At 42.5% G+C, this 26274-nt stretch overlaps 1 protein-coding gene across 2 annotated transcripts in view; it reads right to left on the bottom strand.

Moving 5' to 3' along the window:
* The window catches only part of Grid1 (glutamate ionotropic receptor delta type subunit 1), a 714697-nt gene that overhangs the window by 234733 nt on the left and 453690 nt on the right, over positions 1 to 26274 (bottom strand). For both annotated transcript variants that reach the window (XM_034499262.2, XM_076931489.1), the window contains exons 6-8: positions 18134 to 18304; positions 5964 to 6125; positions 4393 to 4512 (exon numbers count right to left, since the gene is read on the bottom strand). In XM_034499262.2, coding sequence (XP_034355153.1) covers positions 4393 to 4512; positions 5964 to 6125; positions 18134 to 18304 — 453 coding nt within the window. The remainder of the gene's footprint in view (positions 1 to 4392; positions 4513 to 5963; positions 6126 to 18133; positions 18305 to 26274) is intronic.

Raw genomic sequence — 26274 nt, 5'->3', positions numbered from 1 at the left:
CTTCAGGTCTCAGGGAAAGCCTGGATAACCAGACTTCACATTAGAGAAAAAGCTCAAATGCCACTGAGCTAAACACTTCTTCCACCTCTCTTGGTCCTCATTCAATTTTCTCCTCAAGTTCTCCTATGCTACCCCAGGGTCTCCTTAATCCTAGTGCATAAGTCTTAAAGCAAACCCCACAGGCTGTGTGGAAGCTCCTCCCACAATCCTCCCACTTCCCCACCCTTCTTCCCAGGAAATGTACTGCCCTCCACGGAGCCAATTAATCAAGTTGCTGCCACCCAGGGAAGTGAAATTCAAAGTATCTGCAGGCAGTGGGCACATTTCCCAGCATCCTGCCACATAGGGGATCCTGTTTTAACAGCAGAAACCAAGGCCCCACATCAGTGTCATTAGGATGCAGAAGGGCAGGCAATCTTAGTGATCAGGTAATAGAAAAATGGCCCTTCTGGGCTTTAACTGGTATCACAATCCAGAAAAATCATACTTGTGGCACAGGGTACAATCTAATATCCATGTTTACCATCTCTCATTGATCACACAGACACCAATACCATCCCCAACATAAAAACTCATATAAAAGTGAAGTTTTCAACACTCAGTTCACACTTTTAAACAGTGGGCATCTGATCCTAGGCATAAAAGAAGAGCTGGGCACAGCCCTGGCACACTGAACTTAGTAATCCAAACCACACTTGTTTAGGGCTGCACTGGTCTGCTGCATATCTCTGGCCTCTAGTTTTGGCACTCTGTGGGACAAATTTCTATACTCCATAAAACTATAAGGCAGGAAGCTATGTCTGTCTGTTCTTCACCCAAAGAATGATGACCTCAGGTGTGTAAAGCTGATAGATCAAACAAACAGGAATGTTCTCAATGCTAAGAGCCAGGCAGAATAAGTCCTCTGCCTGGATTCTCTGCTTCACAAGAGAAGCTTTCTGAGAATTAAAGTTTATCTGAAGAAAGGCCATGTAAGGAAAGGGACTATTGAAAGTCATCAAAGACAGGACTAGAAAGACCCAATGGCCTTGGCATCCGTAAGATGATATACGTGATGTACTCTTGTATACAGAAGATGTTCAATAGTTTCTGTTATGTTCCTTGTTCTATGCCAAGCAGTTTCCATATATTCCGATCTTGGAAATTTTTACTGTAGCTGGTCTCCAACATATCTGCTTCTGCTCATGTGATAACCTAAGGATATTTGTGCAGACCATCTAATGGTACTGTTTTTAGAATGTTTTCTGTTTGAGCAAAGAGGATCAAAGCAGGTAGAAATCTGTGGGCTTTTAACAGTTCTGAGACCTGACAATGCATGCCACCAATACGATAAAGAACGGAGGCCCTCCAAACAAATCAACTCCACTGCCATGGGAAGAGACTTCCCTGCAAATACTGCCCCCAGTGGCAGATGCAGGCCAAACAGATCCAAGTAACAGATTAACATTTGTCTGTAGGCTTGCTGTGAATCATCTCATAGACTTTTGATTTTGCCATCCAGTGCTCCCTCAAGAAGAACGCTCTTCCTGGTTGAGATAATTTAATCAGTATTTGCTCAGCACTTTACAGTGAAAGGTGATCACCCACTCCTTCCTATACAGGGGCTGAGTCACCATAGCCTCCTAATGGCATTTAATCTAAAGCATGGGGGTGACTCACCCTCCCAGAGATGTCTCTCCAAGGGTATTTGGTTTAAGAAAAATACTATGTTCCTTAATTGAGATGATTCCTTTTGCTTTCCATCTTCAGAAAACTACTGAGTTTTTTGTTAGCTTTCATTTGCTGTAGTTGCTTTTCAATTTAAATATCATCTTGGCAGGAAAGCCCAAACCTCACCCAGCAAGCAGTACCCAGCCATCTTTCCAGTTGGTTCTCCTGGTGCCTATGCGTGATAAGAGGTCACAGAAAACTGTCTATGGAGTTCTGTAGAGGTCTAGTCTTTGCACTGTCACTGTGTTGCTCTGAGCACCCTAAAACTATTTTCAAATCTCATACTCAGTCTCAGTTACTTTGATCCTTATATGAATATTATTTATCATATTTCTTAAGATATTCTGACTTCCTACTATTTTCTAGTAGGGCACTGAAGCCCTCCTCTACCTTCAAACAGTGTCCTCTGCGACAGCACCTACTCCTTATCTGCTCTTCTTGCTTCATCCTGAAGCCCATCCTCTCTCTTGTTTGTGTCGTAATAGCAGACATTTGCTAGAGTAAATCCTATTCCTTGCCTCCCACATAGCTTCTCGCTCCCCATGATAAGCTGCTAGGCAGACAGATAACAACTGAAATATGCAGTTAGTAAGGGCAAATTTTTAAATGACAAAAGAATACATTTAAAAATAAATTCCACTTGAAAATCAGCTTCCCTTCCAACCCAATTACATCTAGACCTCCTGCTCTGAAGCTCCTTATAACTGAGAGATTGCAGCTCGGGATTTTTAAGGAGTGTTGCCGTAGCAACATGGAAGGCCCAGACACCTGAAATGAAGAGTAAATGGCACAGTGCTTCCCCTCATTCCAAGACTCAGAGAGCCCAGCAGAGCACAAGCATGAGGGTCTACAGGGCTCGAGTGTAAGCCATCGAGAAGGAAGCAGAAGACTAGTGCCAACATTCCACACCCTATGGGAACTTCAGAGTTGGAGCTGAGCTAAAAGAATAGGCTGAGAGATAACTGAAGGAACCATCAGACAAGGCTTTACTCAGAAAAGCACTCAAGGATGAGCACGCAAAGCTATGCACAGTGCTGATGTGAACGGTGATTTCAGTAGACAGCCACACTCTGCAATCATAACAGAGCCCAAATGAGCTCCCCTTTCTTTTTGCCCTCTTAAGAGATGAAAATCTCAACAACAACAACAAAATTTTTCTTATAGACTTGGCCAGACCAGTAGCAACCATTCATCCCAATCCCTCAACCAAGGTCACAGTTTTGGGCAGTCCATTACAGGAATCATAAGCTAGCCTCAACTCCTTGACACTGCCCATCACACTTTAATTTGATTAAATGTCACAGCATAGTCATTAACCCCTGAATAACACCGCAAACAAACCATTAGGTTCTTAGATACTGTCAAGCTTTATGTATCAGCCATCCCTAGACTTGATATGATCAGCTCATAATTCCACCTTGCAACACAGCATGTCTGACAGACCCTATTCTTCTCATACTGGGACTCCAGAACACACTGGCCTTTCCCCCAGAGAGTCAGTTCTCCCATATGTGCTTTCATCATACCCCTGTCCTGCTCTGCAAAACCAACCACACACTCATCCCCCTTCCCTGATCCTCTAGAAGTGAAACCAAAATCACCCATCCATTATCATGTAAACTTTGCCCATGCCCATCTCTGCATTGTTCTTGGCTATAGGCCTCTCTGATGAGAATTTATTAAGCCTCATTGTTACAAGAATATTCTTTATCCTTTAAGCATTATCACTGGTGGAGATATCTGCCCCCACGTAGGTGACAAAGGTTATGTGTGATTACATGAGCCTGTGCCTGCGGTAGACCAATTGATGAACGCTTTCATCCTTTCCCAGAGCACCGAGTCCCTGCACATGAGCACTACAATCTCTGGCCCCAATAAGCACATGGATACCTTGCACAAAACATTTCTGGAAAAGCATACAAGGCAGCTGCGTAGACCAGACACTAGGCAGCAGCCTCTGTCTGCCCTTCCTTCATACCCATTATAAACTCTGCATAAGCTCATGGAGCATATATCTGAGGCCTCTCTTTTGAGATACTATTCCAAGCCCTCAACTGTTATAATGACACCTCTGTCCTCCATGATAAGAAAGACACCATTCCACTGGAAAGATCCCTCAGGCCTGGCACCTGTAGCTGCATCAGATGAAAAGCCAAGCCATACCTTGCATTATCCTGTCCTCCCACCTCTCATGTTCCTTTCCACTGGATTCCAGTGACCCCGCCCCCACTTCCTACCATCCTTCCAGTACATTCTTTATGCCCATGGCTTTGTTTCACGCCCTGCATCTGGCAGATACCCTGGCTATAACTTCTATCACCAGCCATAACCACAACTTGCATTGTCTCAGAAGCCAGACTGACTTCTCAACTCTGGGAAAATCTTGTATCCCCATTTGCCTCCAGGCAGCCCTGCTACTTATCCAAGGAAGAGAAAATAATTCTCAGAGACCCATGCCGGACTCAGGTTTGTTCTATTAGCACTTCCTGCTTGAAATTCTCTGTGACTCCTCCTCAGCATCCCCCAGAAACACTAGTATCAATAGCAGCATAAAAAAAGAAAAGCAGGGAGGGAGCTTCCTCTATGAGTTAGCCCTTGCAGGAAACCCAAGGCACTGCATCTGCTGCCATCTTTAGTGGTACTGAAGCAAGAAGACTTGGAGATAAGGACCAGAGAGCTTACCTTGCGCATGTCTTTGCCAAAAGTCTCACTATAGGTTGTGCCAAGGATTTCAAACTGGACGTAGGGATTCGAGCTGTCTTCCCGAAATTCCATAACTCCTGTGAGGCCAGTGATGTGTCCCTGCCGGAGAGGAGAAAAAGACAAGTGGATGTGGGAAAAGTTTTCTGTGGTGGAGAATGGAATCCTAAGAAGGGAACAGACATGAGTGCCTGTAGCAATGACAGAGTTATTAGCAGTCCCAGGACATCAGAGCAAGATAAATGCTTCACAGACTGTCTTAATCTTACAGAAGAAATCCATAAGGCTTTTACTTGCCATCATTGCAACCAGTGTGCTTACAACTATTGCTATGTGCTGGCACTATGCTAGCCATGAAATTTAAACGTGATTGTATTGGTCTCTACACTATGGAAGTTTTATCTTTGCTTTTGCAATCTGCTCTGGAGGATTCACTTATCCTGCCACAAGGGGGAAGTCAAAAGTCAACACGATTTGTGCCCAACATATGCCTTAAGGTGAGGCAACAAATACAAGCACTGATTTGGGCTTGGCTCTGCTACATCTGCTGTCTTGAGCAGATCACTGCCCATCTTCCATCTTCACCCTGAAGTTAATCAGACCCACAGCACAAAGCCCATCAGATGAAAAAGAAGTATTTTCAGAGTATAATACCTTGTACAGAATGGCTGTGGTAAACATGCCAGTCCCATGTCTCTCTACAGTTCAGTAGGGTTCATAGGAGGAGTGGGCAGTGTGGGACTGAGCAAGTTGTGAGCATGATCCTCTCCGTTCTCTCTTTCAGGTTGGGATGTGACTCTTACCAAGACTTCTTGCCTGTGACCTCCAGGAGTAGAGAGTCATAAACTACACTAGTCCAGAGAGGCCTTGCTATGCTCTGAGCTGCAGTGAACTTAAACCAACACTGAAACATATCCACTGCAACTGAAACCATGTATAATATAGTGTGGCTAAGGTTCCTGGCATTGTAGATTTCCCGAAATGCTCTTTTAAAGCTTCTAAAAGCCCATTCACTCTAACAAGTCTTCTGTAAGATACCCAATTCACTTTACCTACATGCTCTGAAACTCCACTCTTTATCACATGAAACATGTCAATGTACATAATGCATGTACACACATGGGTATACATGGGTGCACATTCACACATATATGCACATCATGAGATCTTGGATAAATAACATATGCCATACAACCTAAGATAACTTTTTTTTGAAACTTATAGTTTGCATGAAGGAACACTGGACAGACACAAGACAGGCAGCTATGACTTTACTTGTAACTTTGGGCCAGTCATTTAGCCTTCTGGAGCTGGATCTCTTGAAAGTGTAGAGACATTTGAAGTACATGTCCCTGAACTACAATTCATTCCACTTTTAAATATAGGTACAAGAGAGTGACAAAGAGAAAATGCTGCAGAGAGGACTCAGGCAGTCTCTCACAAACAAATACACACACACATACACACACACATACACACACAAGCAGGAGTGCAATGAAGAACTTGTATCCAGCCTTGGACAACCTTAGAGAGCAGTGTTCCCTCATACATACCTTTTTAATCGTGTCTAGCATGGATCTCCCTCCATTCCATGGCTTGGTAGACTTCCGTATGCAGTTAAGGCTTGCCATACTATGCCACTTCCGGTCCTCCAGCTTCCTGTGGAAGGCGTTGGCCAGCATCAGAACACTGTCATACAGGTAGAGATTGGAGATCTACAAAGACAGAAAAGCATAAATCTTTCTCCACTGCTGTGTTACCAAAGAATGAGGTGGAGAGCAGCAAAAGGCTGGGTGATGTGAATAGCAACTGTATCTACCCTGGTCCTGTGAGTTTGGTGGGCAAGGAGTCTCTGGCTTCCTGGTGTTTTCTTTGTGTTTGTTTTCAGCAGTTCACCCAAGTGAACTAGGAGTTAGGCTAGAAGAACACCAAACCTGCCTCAGGAATAGGAGTAGGGTATCCACGTAGCAACAAGGAGAACCAGTGTGATCAGCATCATGATCAAGGCTTGCAAGCAGGTGTATCACCTGTTCAGGTAATAGAGCAGGGAATTAAGAATGAGTAGGGTAAAGGGAGGCCCAATATGTACAAAATCATGAAGGTATAAAGGATCAAGGTCCCCATTAGAGCCTTAAATACAAATTTCTGTAAAGGATCACATAGTAAAAATTTTAGGCACTTGGGGTCTTACAGTCTCTTTTAATTACTATTTAATATCACAGTTAAAACCTGAAAGTAGCAAGAGGCATCTCACAAACAAATGGGTGCAGCTATGTACCAATAAAACACTGTTTATCAAAATAGATAGTGTGCTAGCTTCACTTGGCTGACTTCTTAGTTCAGTGTGATGGTGGCAACAATATGACTGGAAAGGATCAAGAAGAAGTCAGGATGCAGCCATGCAGGGTTTTATAGAAGATGCTAAATGGGAGCATTGTGGAAGACTTGGAGAGATGGATGCCGCTGATGGAGCTATACACAAGAAACCTAGTGATTATGCCTGGAGATAGTGAAGATCACCCTAGTCACTGATGGACCCAGAGTGAATAGTGGCCTGGGTGATGGTACAGCAATGAAGAAGTGGCAGAGATTCCTATGTCTTCCTATGTCTGATGGGCAGTGACATTATGGATGCATCTGGGATTCGTAAATTAGGTTGGCCAACTTTAGTGAAGCTAGCCCATAGAGGAAACATGGCTCCATCTCAGGACTGGTGAGAATAATGAGTCTGGGGAGCTGAGGAAGCCCTGAATGAATGTGAAAAAAAATAGATACAGTGCTAAAGAAATCTGTATTGTCAGCATAGACATGGCCATGTCAAGGACCAATGCATCTGACTTGTAGGAAATTAGCAAATTAGCAAAACCTTCCCAATACAGGCCAGGTTAGAGTTAACCAAGCCTTCCTCTAGTCCAACTGCAAATGCTAGCTGTGTGTGCAAACATAAATGTTAACAAACTATTAACCAGTGTGTTTAAAAACTAGCAACTCTATCTTCCTCCTCCTAGTGTTTACAGCCCGAGAGCAGTCTGCTTATAGAGACACCCTCCTCAGACTAGTCTGCCTCCCCATGTGTACTGCACATAATTAGTGCACCGGGATCCTAGGTTGTTATGGTAGTTGCTGCCACTCAATCACAGCCTACCTGACCCCAGCTTTTCTGTACATGTGTCTGTCCTTTCTTCATTCCCCCGCTACCTCAGTCAGGTTTCCAGACCCAAGTCATGTAGGACATGGCAAATGAGAAACTGGAATACTACTGTAAAGATCAACATTGATGTGAGGGAGCCAGCCATCCCCTGCCTTGTAATTCAAGGATGGGAGGAGTTTGGCTCACCCTCTTGCTTGGGGTGAGCAGGAGGTCCCTCAGCATGGAGGACAGAAGCCCTGCTCTCAAGGCCTTCCCCTCAGGACCCCCCACCACCCAAGAAGGCAACAAAGCACACTGGGGAATACGTTAAGGGCAAGGGAGAGACAATATCCACTCTTGGACAGCTTTGGGACCTCTGATTGATATCTCACAAACTGAGACAAAGGGATCATTCTTTGCATACTTGAGCAGTAAGTAGCCTGCTAACGTTATTTTAGAAAAACATCACTGGATATAAATGGAGAGAAATAGGAGACAATCATGACCTCACTGTACTCCTGAGAAAATCAAATAGGCTCCTTGTACTATAGTAAGAGCCCCTGGTATATCTACCTCATCAGCCACCCTTCCCTAACTGCTTCTGTTAGAAGCATTATTTATAGCCTGCACTTTCTCTCTTATTAATCCTAATGTGGATGTCACAGAAGCTGGTTCCCAGATAAAAACCTGAATAGGAACTGTCCCTCAGAACTGAAGCTGAAGTCAGAGGTGTATAGATCAGTACAAACATCTGCTGTATCAGGCCTGTCCTTGAGTTCGAACTAGCTCTCCCTTTGTATTATAACACACCCAGGAAGAGATCATCACTTCCTTTATGCTAGCCAATGATGAAGGACTCTGTTCTGTCTGCCACTGAGCTGCATCCTTCCTGTGATCACCACAGACATCATGCTATTGGAATAAGAATGGATGCTACAGAAAAGACTGGAATGTGCCCACGAGACTAATGACTGCTGGCCAAACAAGGGTCCCAGGTCCATGCCAGGATCATGGTGACTCTTCAGGTGCCTGAAGTACACAAATGCTGACAAAACATCAGAGGAACATTCCTACCACTGGAAACTTGTCGCTGTCACATGAGAAAGGTGTTGGCAAGACTATGTCCCAGGTAGTTCAAGCTTAGAGGAGCATGTTTTCAAGGAACAAGACTAACTTTCTTCCTAATCCTACCGGAGAAACAGCCTTCTAGAGCACCCACCTCTGCAGAATTGTCTTGATGTTTCTCCCCCCCACCGCCCTGGGAATACAAACTTGTAATGGAGATGTTCTTATGAGGGAATATAAACCACTTAAGAACTGGTATGAAGTTTCAGCATTTTTTTTTTTCTTTTCTTCTTTCTAAAAGGATAACTAGAAGATGAGAGTCCTTGATGGTGTGAAGATTTCTTAAGACATTCATGTAGCTCTAAGCTGCCCACTCATAGCTAGTACTATTTAGTCAGCTAAGACCCTTTGCCCCACACCCACACCTGCAGATTCACTCCCATATCAGATCAGACTCTACTGTGCTACTTCAACTTTGGCCCAGACTGACACTCTAAAGTCTTTTTCCTTTTCCCCCAGCACTTCTAATCACAGTGAATTAAGGCACTCAACAACCATGTGAATACCGAGAGACCTGCAACAAAGAGGAAAAGGCAGAACATGAATCAGAAAGGCCAAAGAAAGCCCTGAGTCCTCCCACAACTATGTCTGCCTAGGAAAGTGAATGGATTCTAGTTCAAAAGAACTGGCTTGAGAAATGATCTTTTCCAGGCACTGCTAGGCCTCTGAACCACCCCCATATCACCCCGGATGCACCCTCCTCCATAACATTCTACACGGTGTCAGTTCATAGACATAGTTACCTCACTAAACTCTGAGCTCTTTGAGTGTTTATCTCTGGAACCTGTCACAAGTAAAGATGCAAGTCTGGTGATTGATCAGTGTTTGATTGATGAATGCCCTGTGGAGACACAGATCCACAGACAGACAGACAGATAGGAGTGATAGATAAATAGATGAATGAGTACGTAGATGGGTGAGTAGACGGATGGGTTGGTGGATAAGTCCTAGGTGGGTGGATGATGAATAATAAATGGTTGAGTGATAGAGTGATGAACAGTTGAAATGGATGAGTGGGATGGATGGATGGATGGATGGATAGATAGATAAATGGGATATATGGATGGGTGAACGGATGGATGGATGGGTAGCTGGATGGATGATATGGGAGGAAAGGATGGGAATGGGCGGATAGATTGGCTGGCAAACAAATTGATGGGTCTTTTTGGTTAAGAATGCACACATTAATCCTTCATCTATATATAAAGCATTGAGAAAAAGAGATTTGCTGCTTCCAACTTTGATAGGTAATATCTTTCATTTGTTTCTCATTTAGAACCTACTGAAAATGACTTCTTAATCCCCCTCCTCACTGCTGTTTGTACCTACTTATGTTTGCATCTTCTCTTAACTTAGTCCTTGCACCTGGGTAGATGTCTCAGTACTTGCCCATCCTGGGACAAAAATTAGCATTTCAACATTGGTCTGTATAACCACAGATGATCTGCTTTATCAGACTTCAATAGTGGCTTCAAGTTAAGAGATACAGAAAGCATGGAAGGTCCTGCTTTTACTGTCTGATATGTTAAGAAGTGTGTTTCCTGAAAAGAAAAGGAGGAATAAGATGTAATAGGAAGGCAATCTATACTCAGGGTGCTCTTTCAGATCCTAACGAATAAAGACAAGGCTTTCTTCAAGGCAGATGGAAAGATGTATGTTTCAGTATTAGATATGCTGAGGAGAGGTTAGGAAGAAAGAAGCTCCTAGCTACATAGACACTCACTCATAGGAAATAAATAGCACAGGCTGGAACTATAGTTCACAAAACAGAGAGGTGTGGTTTGAAGGAGTCTATATTTCCCTCCCTCCTATCAAAGCAAGGAACTACATACATTTCATCAGGCAAGGGAAAACATACAGTGCATAGACTATACCAGACAGATCCTGATACCAGATACAGATCTGGCAAAGACAGAATAAGGCAAAGGTCCAAGGTCCTTTGAGGAACCTGGTGCTCTTCTCGAAATGAAGAGAAAGTTTCACAGAATTAGAACTTACTCATACTCACTTGCTGAGTGACATCGAACACATTTGTTGAATGCTCGTAGATCTCTGTTTATGCTGATAAAGTACAATGTGATCTGGAACCCTGGAGAGGTGCAATGTGACATCCCTGGTTACTCTACCACCACCACCCCAAAATGCAGATGGTAACAACCCTGTGTGCAAAGGCTCCTTCTAGTGTCTTCACATGTATTTTCATTCTTAGAGGCAGCAGAGACAGAAAAGATTAGAAGGAGCAAGTGAAGTACTTATGCAAGCTCCTAAATTCAAATCAAATTAGCTGAGGTAGGCCCAGGGTATCCTCAGTAGATGGAACCCAGCAGGAACCTGTTACACAGGTTATGGGGATAAGGACCATGGAAAATTAACTTGTGTTTGCCAGCACCATCTTCCTCCTCAAGACTCCATGGTCATATATCCTTTCAAAGGCACATGGGAGTTATACCTGACTTGTGTAGCTTATAGGACAGGAGACTAAGCAAAGATCATCTCTGATTAGTGACTCTGCCTGTGTCTGCTCACTGGGACCTGCTGACATGCCCCTGGCCTCCTGAGAGCAAAGCCTTATCTGTCTTGGTACCGAGACTTAAGCCAGGCTTTTCAGGGCTGAGTGCACTGATACTTCACAGATGATCTAGTAAGAGGAGGCCCGCAGTATATGATTGGAGGTAGAGAAGTCTATGGAGAGCTCTGTAGTTCTCTGAGATAGGTTCCTGAGAGGAAACCTAGCATCATAACACACAGTCCCACTGCACTGAGGCCTCAAATATGAAAGCCTTTGTCACATAGATCCTTCAAGAAGAAAACCACAGGTATAGGGAACCTAGGAAAACAAGAGTCAGCAGCAAGCCGGTACCTGTGGGAAGCATCGTATTCTATACTCTGCCACACAGACCATCCTCCTGCCTGGGCTCAGTGGGTATAACTGTGAAGAAGTTTCTCAAATGGTCACATACAGTCTCCACTACTATAGTATGGCTCCAGAGCCCCATTCCTTCCTTAGGTGACGGTAGATATCAGCCACCCTGACTCAGCTCCAGGCCTTCTTGTTCCACCCTCCATAGTTGATCTTTACAAATGTCTTATCGAATGGTCTCTCCAAGGGTTGTGCCCTGGTTGATTCCCCAACCAATTTCACCCCATGTATCAGCCATTATTCTCCCAGGCCCCCAGGTCTTTGCATATGACATTCCCCCTAATAAAAAAACAAAAACAAAATTCTCAATTTTAAGGGTTTTGTGAGAATGAAACGTGAGAACATTTGAGAAATGTCCAACTTAAGCACTACACACAGCTGCTTAAATAGATTCCTCTAAACTAAGGGCAGTCCAATAGATCATTCTAAACCTATTCTTGGGAATTAAAGAGATGTGAAATTATTTGCATAGAGGATGCCTCTTCTTAGAGATGAGTGGCAATGTATAGAGGATGTACCAGGGAAGGGACAGCTCCAGGTGGCTACCCTCCATCCCCATTGCCTGCCACAACCCAAGGCTGTGTCTTCATGAGGTAAGGCAGAAATTTCTGATTTCTTTTATTTGTGCAGAAACTTGGTTCTGAGGAAGGGAGCCAGAAATGTAGGAAGCATTTCTAGGCAGCAGATAAAAAGAGCTCAGCCATAACCTCTATGGGGCCACAGCTCTTGAAAAACCCAAGAGGACCTGCTTAACCACTGGAGAACCAAAGACCAATTACATGAAGTTAACTAAAGTCCAAGAATGGAAAAATCGATGCTATTTTTTCTTAAGCATTAGTACAGAATTCCCAATACATTAGTACCTAGGTTTAATTTGGGAACATACCTGTGTCAGCAGGAACAAAGGCCACTAGAAAGACTGTTAAATTGATCTTCATGTGAAAATAAGAATTTGCTTAAAGAGTAAGACCAGAGGGAAAGACAAAGGGGAGATAAAGAGTCTGCTTGATGGAGAGAGACTAGAACTCTGGGACAGAAGGAACAGCATTTAGAAATAAGGAACATGCCTGAGAAGGGTGACAGGAAACAATGGGAAAGTCACTCTACTTGACCAGTGGTGACACTATCATGGACTCCAAGGCCATTTAGAGCAATACTACTATGTCAGAACATCACAGACTCTTCACACTCCCAGAAACTAGAAATCCCAAATCAGGGTACTGTCTGAGTCAATATCTCATGAGGGAAGACTTCATAGCATGTCTTCTTCCTGCATCCTGGTTCAGAAGTGGAGAACTCCAGTCTTATAGGTGGTTCTGGTCCCATTTGTGAGAGTTCTACCCTGACAACTACATTTGTTTCCAATGCCCCTACACCCAAATACAGTCACCTTGGGAGCTAGGTTTATACATAGAAATGTTATGGTAATACATCATTCAAACCACAACAAGCAGCTTGTGCAGGTATAGGTTTGTTGCACAAATGGAACCAGGAAAAAACATATTTCTTACTTAGGCCCTAACAAAGCAGGGTGTAGGCAGCCTGTTCACTTACTACAGAAAGGATTAGGACCTCAGTTCATGCCACATACGTGCTTCCCTAAAATATGCTGATAAATTCAAGAGAGCCCCTTGAGTCTAAGTCGGTCTGGATGCCAGTGGGCTGAGTCCTCTGCCACCTCCACTGGCCAGGAAAGGAAGGGCTTGAGCAGGTCAGAACAATGTGTGTGCCCTACTGCACAGCCAGACTGTCTGCCTCCTGGTGCTTCACTTCTCCTTAGTAAGTCTGAGATTCCAGTCAAGACTTATTAGGATACGCCAGCTGTGTCCCAGTCATGCTCTGGAGGGCCCAGGGATGGTTGCATACTGCATTATCAGGGTAAGAATCATGCTTGAAGGAAAAGAAAGATGAATGGCAGGCCAAGGTCAGAGCCACATGGGCCAGCAGAAATCTCTCACCACTCCATTATCCTCACAATCCAGAGCTAGAAATGCAAGAAGATTTTCATTAAGAAGGGCCACATTTCCTCCAGGCATCCAAAGAGCCCAGCATGCTCTTCCCTCCTCTATCATTAATCAAGCAAAGTGGGCTGTTTGGGGAGACATCATGGAGATAAACAGCAGACACTGACCTCTGACCAAATCTGCAGACAGGCTCTGGTTGGCCAGCAATGTCAGATAAGCAGTCGACAGAGGATCCAGCTGGGAGGACAATCTGACATCCAGATGCCCCAGTACAAACAATCTATCCCCAGGCAAGGCCTCTGTGCCAAACTGTTGCTAGCCCACCTGTCTTGAGAGGGCACTGTGGCCAGGCCAGAGGATGGAGCAGATGGTAGCTGAGGGTAAAGGGGTTGTAGGAGGGCCTGTTCACCAATGAATCAGAAGGGAGAATATGGAAGAGCATCTGTCTCCATACAAGCCTGTCTCGGCTACCAAGGCACATGTGGACACCTGCAACCTGAGTAGCAGGCAGCTGTACCCACAGAGACCACCCATGCACCTGACTCATGCAGCCTTCCACACCGTACTTGTCAAATTGCCAGTTGGAGTCTTTACCATTAAGTACAGCTCTGGAAGGGACGTGAAATCTCTGAGTTAGCTGGTTAGGGAAGCCTGGGGGTGCTCCAGAGGAAACGCTTCTCTTACCAGATTGACAACCCATCACCAGGAGAAAGAGCTGGAAGTTTCTAGGAAACAGGGACTAAGAAGGTCAGTAGTTTTCTTCAGCAAACTGAACATCGGAGGGAGAGGTGATTTTGTTGAACCATTTAACAACATTTAAGTGCATAAAGATGCCAAAGTTTCAACCTTGGGAACATTTCCTGAAAATACCATATTGGATCCCACAGCTTGGATAAGACAGAACAGTGACCAGACACCACAGTTCATGTCATTTCCTGCCAAGCTCTGGAAACACATTTCAATAAATGGGGTGGCGATGTGCTAATGCTTCTGTTAGTTCAATTACAAGTTGAAGTCACTGGGAGAGGAGGCAGTTCCAGTGACGGATACAATGGCAACTCTGCTCTGAGGAAGGTACCCTGGGAAATCTCAGTGAATTGTCAGGGTTCTGGGGGACTGGTTATCACTTTTATTACAGGCTGAGTCAGACAAGCCCTAAACTAACTTGTCAAGAAAACAAAAACCAAGAAACACCCAAATCAGACAGTGCTTTGTAGAAAAGAATAAACAACCACACACAGGCAAATGCAATGACACCACTGGAAGCCACTTATCTAGGTATTTTTCTTCCAAAGGACTTGGAAGAAACTGGTACTAAATAGCAACCAAATTGATTTGCAAATAGTGCTTGCTTGGCTTTCAAAACAGAAATCCCTGACCATAGGGCTAACAGAGGAAGACAGAGTCTCTCAGAGACCAGTGCCCTTTGTTAGAGAAGTCAGATGATGAATGACCTTGCAAAAATTCCCTGAGTTTTGACAATCCCTAAGCTAGGACCAACATCCCAAGGGTAGCCATCTGAGGAAGAAGTGAAGAGGGACTTGGGGGCTCCATTTCCAGAGGGATTTTCATTAATTTCATCAAGACAAAGTTAATAATCCATGACAGCAATTTTTTCTTGAGTTGGTTGTTCTAAGCATGTTCGAGTCTTTTCGATAAATCTCACAGCTAGAGGCTAGTAGAAATTAGTTTGCCTTCTATACTGTCATTAGGAAAGAAAAAAGTGGTAATAGTTTCTGAGGAAACTGAAGGGAATGGGCTTGTAAATGAGATGAATCTACAAGCTGCCCAAGTGTTGGGCAGAGGAGTAAATAAATCCACACTCCCCTCCCATCATAGCCCCAAAGAAGGATGTAGACACAACAAATGGACAGAGAAAAGAGATTTCTTTAATAAAGTGCTTTACTTATCTCTCTAATAAAGAGGCTTCTAGAGACCATTTAACTTGGGATTCAAGTCCTAGATTATTAGCAGACTCATCTCATATATTCTTATTGATGGTCTTCAGTGAGCAGAGTCTTTCATGACGAGCTAAATAGATAAAAGCATGGTCTGTTCTCTTCAGACAAGGCAGTTGTGAGTGAGCAGCTGAGAAAGTGATGGGGACATGAGAGTCACAAAGCATGTGACACAGGCATGGAGGGGTAGGAACTATTCTCTATACAGGGTAATGTTTACACCTGCCAAGACACAGGTATGCAGGCGTGTTCAGCCTTTCTGTGGAAACTTAATTGTACAGGATACCTCATCTGATGGTATTCTTAATATCCCAGCCCTGTACTAAATAATTTCCACATTTTCTCTCATTTTCATGGAGATTTGCCATAGCAGCAGATTTTCATGTCTTGGCTTGACAATGCAAGAAACAGAGGCACAGAATAAAAATAAATAAATCTTAAGTGACGAAATGTTAGCTAGAATGATTGGGATTTGCACCCAGGTAGTCTGGTTTATGTGGTGGCCGTGGTGGTGGCAGTGGCAGTGGCAGTGGTGGCGGTGGTGATGCAACTGTTATGAACAGGTTCCAGTGGTCTTCTTCTTTAGTTCTCCTCCTTCTGTGGTACCTATGACTCAGAAAGAACAGAGAAGGAAGAGGGCCCTGAAGTGTGCAGCTCAAAGTCTGTGTTACATGCTTGGGTACCTGCCATGTAAAGATGCCATCAACTGAACCTCCCCTTAGCCCTCTCGACTCCCTTGTTCTCTTCCATAGAGTAGATCCTTTGCACCAGGCAGGACTGAAGTGCTAGAGACAGCTTGATGCTTACAGGTGTAAAAACAGTCAATCTCTTAGCACAAAGCATCATCATGGACTTTGACAAGAAGTATCTCCTCTGCCTCATGCTGTGCTGCTCATGTACAATTGAAAGTGACTCTAATTTGGGGGAAACTGAAGCAATGTAACTTAATGAGAACAGGAAAATGGACAGAGGTTTAGGAGGTGACAGAGGGGAAGGATGGCAGAGACTAGAGAGGAATAAGCTTCACCAAGGGAGAGGGAACCTGGGAGATTATCCAGGAAAGGAGAGACTCAGGCCCAGCAAGGAAGAGTATTCCCCTCAACTGCACAGAGTGATGATACTCATACTGCCTGGCCCTTTGTCCAGCTTTGTACACACCCACATGGAGAGGGAGAATGATGCAGTGTTCCAGTGAGAGGGACACACTTGACTTTTGCCACTTCTTTCATTCCCCCAAAAAAAGAAGACAAAGGAAAACTATGTTATGAGCCTTCCTAACACCAAATTCAACATCTCTAGTTCATGGCTCTGTCAAAGCCAATGCTCCAGTTTCTTATTCAAATCCTTACCCTTTCAGAAAGATCTTGGCTATTCTGTCTTGCCAACATATTGATGTATTCTGTGTCACAGTGAGCACCAAGGGAAGGCAGGTGCTCCAGCTATAATCAGTGTCACCTATGTTTCCTAAGCACTGAGAACAAGTCTCTCGTGTGGCACATCTGTGATACAAGCTTTCTTTTCCTTCTGACAACATGAGATTAGAGAGTGGATTTAATGCTTTCACTAATTACATGTGTCTACAGCCCACTCAAGATTCCCAAGTCCCCTTCCCATTATAAAGATCTTCTTATGTAATGACACCAAAGGTCCTAAGTAAGGCTGACATTCATGGGACAGATTAACGCCAGCCCTGATCTCAAATCTAATTTCTATCCCTCATTCCTGGCTGAGGAAAGAAGGTGGCCCTGATTTCAAATGCTGAGTGGTGTGTGTACCTCACATGAAAAGTTACAGGCAATTTCCACAAACCCAATAGGGAACACTTTCTTTGATTCTATGTCATATGTCCCACATTAACATCATCAAGTTTCTTGTGCATCATATTCCAATTTGTTGTGAATTCAGGGGAGCCTGTGGATATTTACCATAGTGTTTCTCTGTTGTTCTTAAAAATTCATACAGAAAATTATCTGTCCCACAGGCAAAATGCCTCTTTACTATACCTAGGCCACAGAATATATATATATATATATATATATATATATATATATATATATATCCAGACAGTGACTGAAATATTAACATAAACATTTACAGATTTTATCTAAGAAGGGGTATATCAAGTGACCATGCCATAAACCTGTTCTCTGGCCATTCTGCTTGGTGGAGATCTGCAGCAATCTGGCTGACCTACGCCTCAGCACTTAGCAGATGTGCCAGGGCTGTGGTAAGTGTTTTACAAGCTCAGTTTCTGTATAAGTGACTTCTTACAAAGAAAAACACAAAGAAAGTCTTTACTCCCACCCCTGCCACAAGGCATTCAGCATAGAGGCCTAAGGGATAGCAATCTGCCCACTCCAAACATGTAGCTTTTAAATATCAGAGGTACCTTGTGAGCAAGCAGTCTGTTTGCTGATACCAGGCATAATTACCTACCACTGATGCAACTATAAGATGAAACACTTGTGTCCAGCCAACTGGATTCCATTTCAATGAATGGCAGCAATTTAGTCAATGTGGGTGGGTAATAGTGTTCAGCTAGAGCCTAGCAGACCCAGTATGTTGCCTGTCTAGGCCAAGGGTATGGTGAAAGCTGTGCATGGAGGAGACTCTGTGTTGTACTGACCTGCAGCATTTGGAGGTAGCCTTCCTGTGGATCACAGAGCAGGGAAGAGATACGGTGGTTATTCCTCATGCATTTCTGGTTGTCCTTTGCAGATGGGAAGATTTGCCGGACCACGGTCATCCTGCCAAGGGCACTGTGGACCAGATCCAGGATCTCGGGGTCACTGATTTCCTGAAGAAATAATCAAATCCATGCTTACACCCTCATGAATTTTTTTTAAAAAAAGTCACTAGGAAACATCCAGGCCACAAGCCCAAACAGCTAATGCTGAAGTGGGCAGAGGGGATTCGGCCCTGGCTATCTATTTGATTAGTTGCTTATTTACAACAATACTTACCATCCCATAGGTACAGACAGGATTGTTCAGCATTCCCTCTGAGATCTGGTCTACAGTAAGTACCAAGGTATAGTGGATATCAATAATAATCCTTCACCATAGAACATACTGAGTGTGTAAGGGATCAAAGACACCTATTGCACTAGACCTTGACAGACCACGTGTTTTACTTGGAATTATTAAGGCCATGCTCTAAAAACAACTCTAAGAATACTAGGAAGGGGATCCAATTATTAGGTCATTTCTCCCTCAAGAACAGAAATTTTAAAAGGAGATGCCTTGGAAAGCTCTCTCCAAAGAAGGCCTCTAATTAGACTTAGACTAAGCCCAATAATGGACATAAAGAAGGTGTGTGAATGTACGTGTGCAAACATGCTTGCATGTGAGTATGTGACACATGTGTGTGAATGTGCACACTTACATGTGCATGTGCCTGTATTAGGGACAAAGTATCACTGGGACTCTGAGTCTGCAGGGAGTGGATGATGCAGAGAGCAGATGATGCAGGGGATAGATGAACTTTGTTCCACATAGAAGCATTAGTGGAAGAGAGGCAGATGGGGAAGTTGGGTCCAACCATGCCACTTCAAACAAATGACAGCAGAAACATAGAAAGCACGCATTTTCCCTAGGGCTAGTAAGGAGCTTGAATTTTTAGGTATAAATATGCTATAATCAGAATGGTCTTTCTAAAAACTTCTGGTTGCATTATGGGTCAAGGCTTAGAGAGAAACAAATGGGAGGTAGACAGAGAGGAGAATGCGAGACTGCATAGCTGGGTCTAACACTGACTATGAAGAGATGGAAACAAATTTTCACCCCTTGCTCCAACAGTGAGGCAGTCAGACTAAGGACATCCAAGGCTCACTGCCTCTAAGGAATTACTTCATTCACGCCTCGCTCCAAGTCAATATTTAACTGAAACTGCTGTATTTTAAAATAATCTTTAAATCTTTCTTTTTGCAGATGACCCAGTCTAGTTTTGAGACCCTGTGACAGTACAAATGGAGACAGCCAGGCAGAAAATTAGTGATAGGAATTTCATAATCATTTAAATGAGAGCATAACATGTTTAGGGATAAGATGCTAAGTCAAGCATCTAGGGTCTGTCTCAGGATGATGCTTTGTGGTGTGTGTGTGTGTGTGTGTGTGTGTGTGTGTGTGTGAGAGAGAGAGAGAGAGAGAGAGAGAGAGAGAGAGAGAGAGAGAGAGAGAGCGCAACCTGGCCACTTGAAAGCAGTGCACCCCTATATCCTCAGCAAGACTGTCCAGTTCATGCATATACTGAATTACCTGTTACAAGTTGGATTTACACCCATGTCACTAAGATTTATATTCACAATAGATTGCAACCAGGAGATAATCAAAGTAGAGAAATTGGTCAGAAGGGACAATTCCTGAACACAGAAAGATTCAAGGAGTGGGCACAGGAAAAAAAAAAAAAAAAAAAGCCTGGACATGTGCACTCAGCTCTGTTCTAGCCCTGGGGATCTAGGCCCTTCTGAGAGAATGAATAGAGGCTGGAGAATGAGAGAAATCACAGCATAACCTCAAGGGAAGAAGGAATATCAAAAGACTAACAAGTAGACAGTTCACTTTGCTTAAACTACAAGTAAAGAGGGTTTGGGGGAAGATTTCTTATCTAGAAAATGCATGTTATCAGCCAGTCACAGTGGCTCATGCTTGTAATCCCAGCATTCGGGGAGTTGAGGGAAGTTGAATTGCTGTAAGTTCAAGGCCAGCCTGGGCTACATTGTCAACTCTGAGTCAGCCTGGCCTAGAGTAAGATCATGACTCTAACTAACAAAATAAACAGATGTAAATAATAAATAAGTAAATGAATGAATGGATGAAAGAATGAATGCAGAAGGAAAGGAGGAATGTAGGTGTCATAAAATACAAAACTGAAATTACATATAAAGATGTTAGAAAAAAGACAGAAGACCTAAAAGGTGTCTCATACCATTTGTTTTTCCCACACATTCTTGATGCAAAATGCCACTGTAGAGGCAATAGCCATTTTTGTAGAAATCTTTTTACTAAGCTTTTCCTGCCTCTTCAACTGCCAATAGGACAAACCAGAAACACTCGGTTCACACTACCAGACTCTAGGAATCTTCTGGAAATGTGCTAAGGATGTGACCTACAGGGTGGCCCAGTACTTCCATGGCAACCTGCTCCTCACCTATTGTGAACAGCTAAGGTACACTGTGATATAGGCAGTGGTAGGGACTCAGCACTTGCCCCAGTCTGCTCTGATATGCTCAGGACTCTTTAAAGACTTGGCACAGCTCTATGACATCCTGTTAGCTTCCACACGCCTCCCTCACAGTGGGGATCTGCTGAAGCTTTGTATACCTTCCTGTCTCCCCTGGCCCAGTTCTAATCTGCTTGCCATGAGTCACAGTATGGTCCTCCCTGCTAGTGAACTCCTACTTCACTCTCTTGTGCTTCTAGACTATCCTTGGCCAATTCAGAGATATCTGCAACCAAGATCTGGGAGTCTGCTCAAGCAAATTTCCTCAGCTATTTACATGCAACCAGAAAGATTGACTTCTGCCCTTACCCTAATTCTGAACGCAGGTGAGCAGTCTGTCTAGTAGCTTCACGCCAAGATCTACTTCGGTCCTACCAGCCCTGCAGGGTTCGGTAATTACTACAAAAGTGAGCACTTCCTGTTCACTGTTAGCAGGGTATATGCCTCCATACCAAGGCAAGAGTCTCCAAACCCTAGACTTGCTATACTGAGAGAAATACAAGCAGCCATTGAAATGAGCAGCTTGGACAGCTAACTTCCCCTTGCCTCAGTTAAGCATTCATTCAAATAGGGTTGCTGATGAATGCAAGCACCACGGTGCAACATCAGTAAACTAACAGAGGAAAAAGAATACGAAAGAGAAATAGCTGTATCACATGATGCTCACCAGAGTATCCGGGATCAAAACAAAACAAAACAAAACAAAAAAACCTATTCTTTTTCAATTGTAATGTACAAACTTCACTGTGAAATACGCATAACCATTTTGTACATTAAATATGAATAATAAAATGAGTTCACTGTGTCTTCCATCAAACTGAGAAGGAAAATGATGCCCACATCTTAGTTGGATGGTTTCCCATTCTTAAATTCCTGCCTTCTTTCCACAAACAGCCTCTGTCATGCTGTGGCCTACATGGCATGTAGCTTACTCTTGTACATTTTGGTTAAGTGTGTATAAGCTGCACAATATGGATCTGTCTGTAATCCGGTTTTAACACCATGTTTGTTATACTCTGTTTTACATCAGAGTCATCTGGGAGCTTGATAAAATTACAGGAATCCAAGAAGCAAACTCTCTAGGTTCTCCATGAGCACACTGAATGATACCACAAGAGTCACCAATATATAAAACCACTTGCCCGTGGGGTGGAGAGATGGCTCAGTGGTTCAGAGCCATAACCACGTGGAGATGGATAACCATCTGTAACTCTAGTTCCAGTGATCCCAACGCTCTTGTCTGGCTCTGAGGGGACTGCATGCTCGTCATATTCATACATACATGCAGGCAAAACACATGTAAAGTAAAAATAAATATTTTAAAGTGAAATAACTTGTTAAACATAAACGTTCCGAGGTCTGTTCATAGTATCAGGTGTAGGTGTGAATGATAACACAACATGACAAATGGATTACCATTTATTAACCCATTGCTGATAATAGATGCTTCACTTGTTGGTATCTATGAACAATTTCCTGTGTGCTTTCATGTACTTGTATAAGAATTTCTCTTACCTAAGATTGTGGTATCCTGATAAAAGAAATGGAACATGCTCAAATTTATTCAAAAGGGCCACACTTCTAATGAAGTTGTACCAATTTATAATCATATGATAGAGGGAGTGCTAGTCTTGCATATTTGCCTACACCTCATATATTACATGACTTCTTAAGATGTGCCAGTCTCGTGAGTATAGCTTGGAATACTGTTAGGGTTTGATTTTGCTACCTTAGTTCTTAATAGGGTTGAGTGTCTCTCATGCATTTATCTGTCCTTCCTTATATTTGTCGACTATTAAATTTCTAAGAGGTAAGTCTCTTGCAGAGTGATTTATGGGTCTCTTATTTTAAAATTCATCCAAATAAGCCTTTGTCATATGCTACAAATATCTTCTGCAAATTGTGTAGTGTTTGATAAAGTCAGGCTTTAAGCCCTTCTGAGCTTGGGTACAGAAAGGCTTGCTTTGTGGCCACTGCATATAACTGTTTAACGTGGTTTTGCTTTGTGGTTACTGTGAATAACTGCTTCACATGGTTTTGCTACATGCTTGCTGCTGTCAAATATCTATTTTCAGGTCCACTAGATCAGGACTTTGATTATTCTTGAATTCTGCCTGAGTTTTCTTGACATACTTTAAAGACTTACTATTAGTTACATACAACTTTAGAAGACTGTCTTATTGCTGAGCTGACCGATTTACCAGTATTTAAATACCATCTTTATTTCTAAAAATGCAACTTGCCTTATGGTTTACTGTGTCTGCTGGTACTACAGCTATGTCATTTGTATTATGGTTATTGTTCACATTGTTCATCTTTTTGTTTTCCTGTAATTCTTATCTGCCTTGTGTTTTTGTTGAAATACTTGCAAATAAAATATACTAGAAATGTTTATATTCAGAATTGAGATATAAGCAAAAATTCTAGTCATTTATACTAATTATGATTATTTACATATTTGGATTTTATTTCTATCATATTACTTATTTTGTATATTTTGGTTTTATGTTATATAATACCATTTTTACAAACCTGGAATAATTTTTCTTACTATTTCCATTTATTTATGTTTTAGAAAATTAGATTGTCTATATTAGCCTTTATTAGTTTTCTTACCTATTGTAATAAGTATACTTAAATGTGAAGTTATTTGGTATTTTTCTTTCATCTTTGGTGCTTATTCCCAGTTACCAGAAGCTTAGCTAAGGTGCCAACAATGTCCAGTCTTTAATTCTGTCTTTCTTTATGGCCTTCCAGTGTACATTATCTCTGTTGTTTTACAAAAGTACTCCTACAGTGTCTATGTAGCCAGTGTGTGTGTGTGTGTGTGTGTGTGTGTGTGTGTGTCCATTCCATTATTTTTTCTGAACTTCAGGCCTTAAATCTGACATCTTTCTTTTTTCTTCATCCAAAGTACATCATTGTAAATGCCCTTTCATGGCATTTGCAGATGATAAATCCAATTAACAGTTTCAATATTGTTCAAAAACCTAAAGCACAAGGTCCCTTCTGAGACCTAACACAAACCATAAAATCAAAACCCAAGTTACATAATTCTAATACATAGTGACAGATAGCCTGCATTCTCATTCAAAATGAGAGTATGACAAAGAAAGTTCAAGTCAAGGGAAGAACAAATCCAACAATGAAAACAACACATGTTTCACGTACATGTCAGTATCTGGATTCTCTGTGGTATTATGTATCATCAGGTATCATCTTGTGGTCCTTTGCCATAATGTAGCATGAACAGCATCAAGTCCAGTTCCTGGGAGTCTTTCTTCTCTCCCCTCAACCCTCATGACCTGGGTCTCCATTGTCTGCATTTCTCTTCACATTCTGAGCCTCCACTCTTCTAGCAGAACAACCTAAATGCTCCGCTTATAGCATTCCAGAGTGGGTCTCTAGGCTACAGCTCCAAACGCTTCAAAATTCTTCCTTAAAACCATTTCTAAAATGTCTACCTAGCATGCACTCAGATAGCGACAGCAGTGGTACCACCTCTGGTCAGGAAGCTGACAGATGACTGCAGATGCTCACCATCTATATCTTCTTTTTCTTTAGTCCAAAAGTTGAGACCAAGGGTCCTTCTTCCTCCCTCAGTTAAACTTTACTATAAATGCCCTCACATATATACTGAGAAGTGCGACCCCTAAGAGATTCTAAATCCCATCAAGCTGGTCATTAAAATTAATCATCAGTTTCTCTTCTGTACAGTCGAGTTTCCCTTGACTGCATCCCATAAAGATAAGGCATTTAGAACCCATCTGGAGCAACCAAGATTGGGGAATCTCAGATCCTCACTTCAAGATCATTAATTTCATGGAATCTGTAAAAAGTCTTATATTAAGAAGCGTTCACAGGTTTCAGGACTAGGCCTTGAATATCTCTGGAGACCATTATTAAATTGTCATAAACATTATATTGGTAAATGGTTGTACGCTGTTTAAAGTTGTTGACAGTAGACTCTGGGAGCAAAGAAAGCTATCTTGCCCCAGACCTCAGAATGTTTAACTTAAGTGTCCAAAATTCTCTGCCCTAGGGCAGACTGGTTCCCTGACTCTGTGACAGAAAGAAAAACAGCAAACACCTAGGGGGTCCATAAAACATTGTACCTTTGAGAATAGCTGTTAAGTAAATGGTTTCCAACAAAGGTTTATGTTGTTTATCCCATGGTACAAAGATGCCTGGGGTAGGAACAGGGAACCAGTTCATCCATGGAGAGAATGCTCTGCATTGCCTAGAAATCTCTCAGCCATGACTTCTGCTCTGGGTACTTCTACTGGATTGTGTAAGCAGCTGATTTAAGGCTGTTCCTTTGCTTACTCTCCGGATCAGACCAGTCTAATTGTTTCTCCTGTGTGTTGTAAGCACCTGACTTGATGGTGTTTTGCACTCTATCTGCTGCTTCTGTCTATCTAATGGTTGTTGCTCATTCTTTTTATTATCATTGGCTGTATACTTTAAAACTTACTCATTTGAAACCAAAAGTATGGCTACTTTCATAAAACTTGAGGTCTGAATCTGTACCCCATCCTCAATGAGCTAATTAGAGCAGCCAAAGTAATAGGAAAAGAGGGTAGAATTTATTCAATATGGCCACATTAGAAAGAGGAACAAAGAAGACCAGTGACTACCTCCAGTCTAAAGGGCTAGAAATCTGCACATCTAAGCAGTCCTGGTATGAGACCCTCCATACTATAGACCTTTTCTTGTCGTAGGCTATAATGCTCTTTCTCAAGGGAAGAGTTTTCACCTAGGCTGCCTCAAGTTTTTCTTTTCCCAGCAAAAAAATCCCCATGGAAATTACAATTTCTTATGGGCCCTTTATTTTAATAGTCTAAAGTATCTCTTTAGAATATATTCATTTCTGCCAAGCCAGCAGCACGACTGTAGACCATTATCCACAGGAGATATCAACTTACCATGTACAGAGACTAGAATCATTTGCTCTTTTCTCTCTGAATAGAATCTAGATTTTTTTCTATATCTTTAACATCCTCACTCTGTGATGTACCTCAGTGCCTTTTATTTTATCCTCTTTCTTACTCCTGGTCTTGATAGATTTCTTTCAACAATCTGAAAAAGTCATCGGCCATAATATTATTTTCTAGTTAATACTCTAATGCTCATTCTTTTCTCAAAACTATACTAAATATTGCTATTCTATCTTCAGTATGTCTCAACCCCATTTCATTTGTGCCACTGCCCTTTCTATGAGACATAGCTCAAATAATCTCTTAATAAATTACACTGCACCAATTTTTTATCTACCTTTGTACAATTGACATTTAGCATCTCCAAGGTTTTCAACTTCTAATTATTACATCTGGTGACTAGTTCATTCCTGTCTTAATTTGGCTTCCTTCCATTTGAGTCTTTTACTCTTTACTCACATAATCCAGTCTCTATTTTTGAAACATACATATTCTATATTATGTAATCTTTCCTAGATTTCATCTCATTCATTGAAATTCCTTTTCCTCTTCCTCCTCCTCTTCCTCCTCCTCCTGCTCATCCTCTTCCTCCTCTTCCTGCTCCTCCTCT

This window comes from Arvicanthis niloticus, chromosome 3 (assembly GCF_011762505.2).
Source record: "Arvicanthis niloticus isolate mArvNil1 chromosome 3, mArvNil1.pat.X, whole genome shotgun sequence".
NCBI lineage: Eukaryota > Metazoa > Chordata > Mammalia > Rodentia > Muridae > Arvicanthis > Arvicanthis niloticus.
The sequence above is the reverse complement of the archived record's forward strand: the minus strand, read 5'-3'. Positions and strand labels throughout refer to the sequence as shown.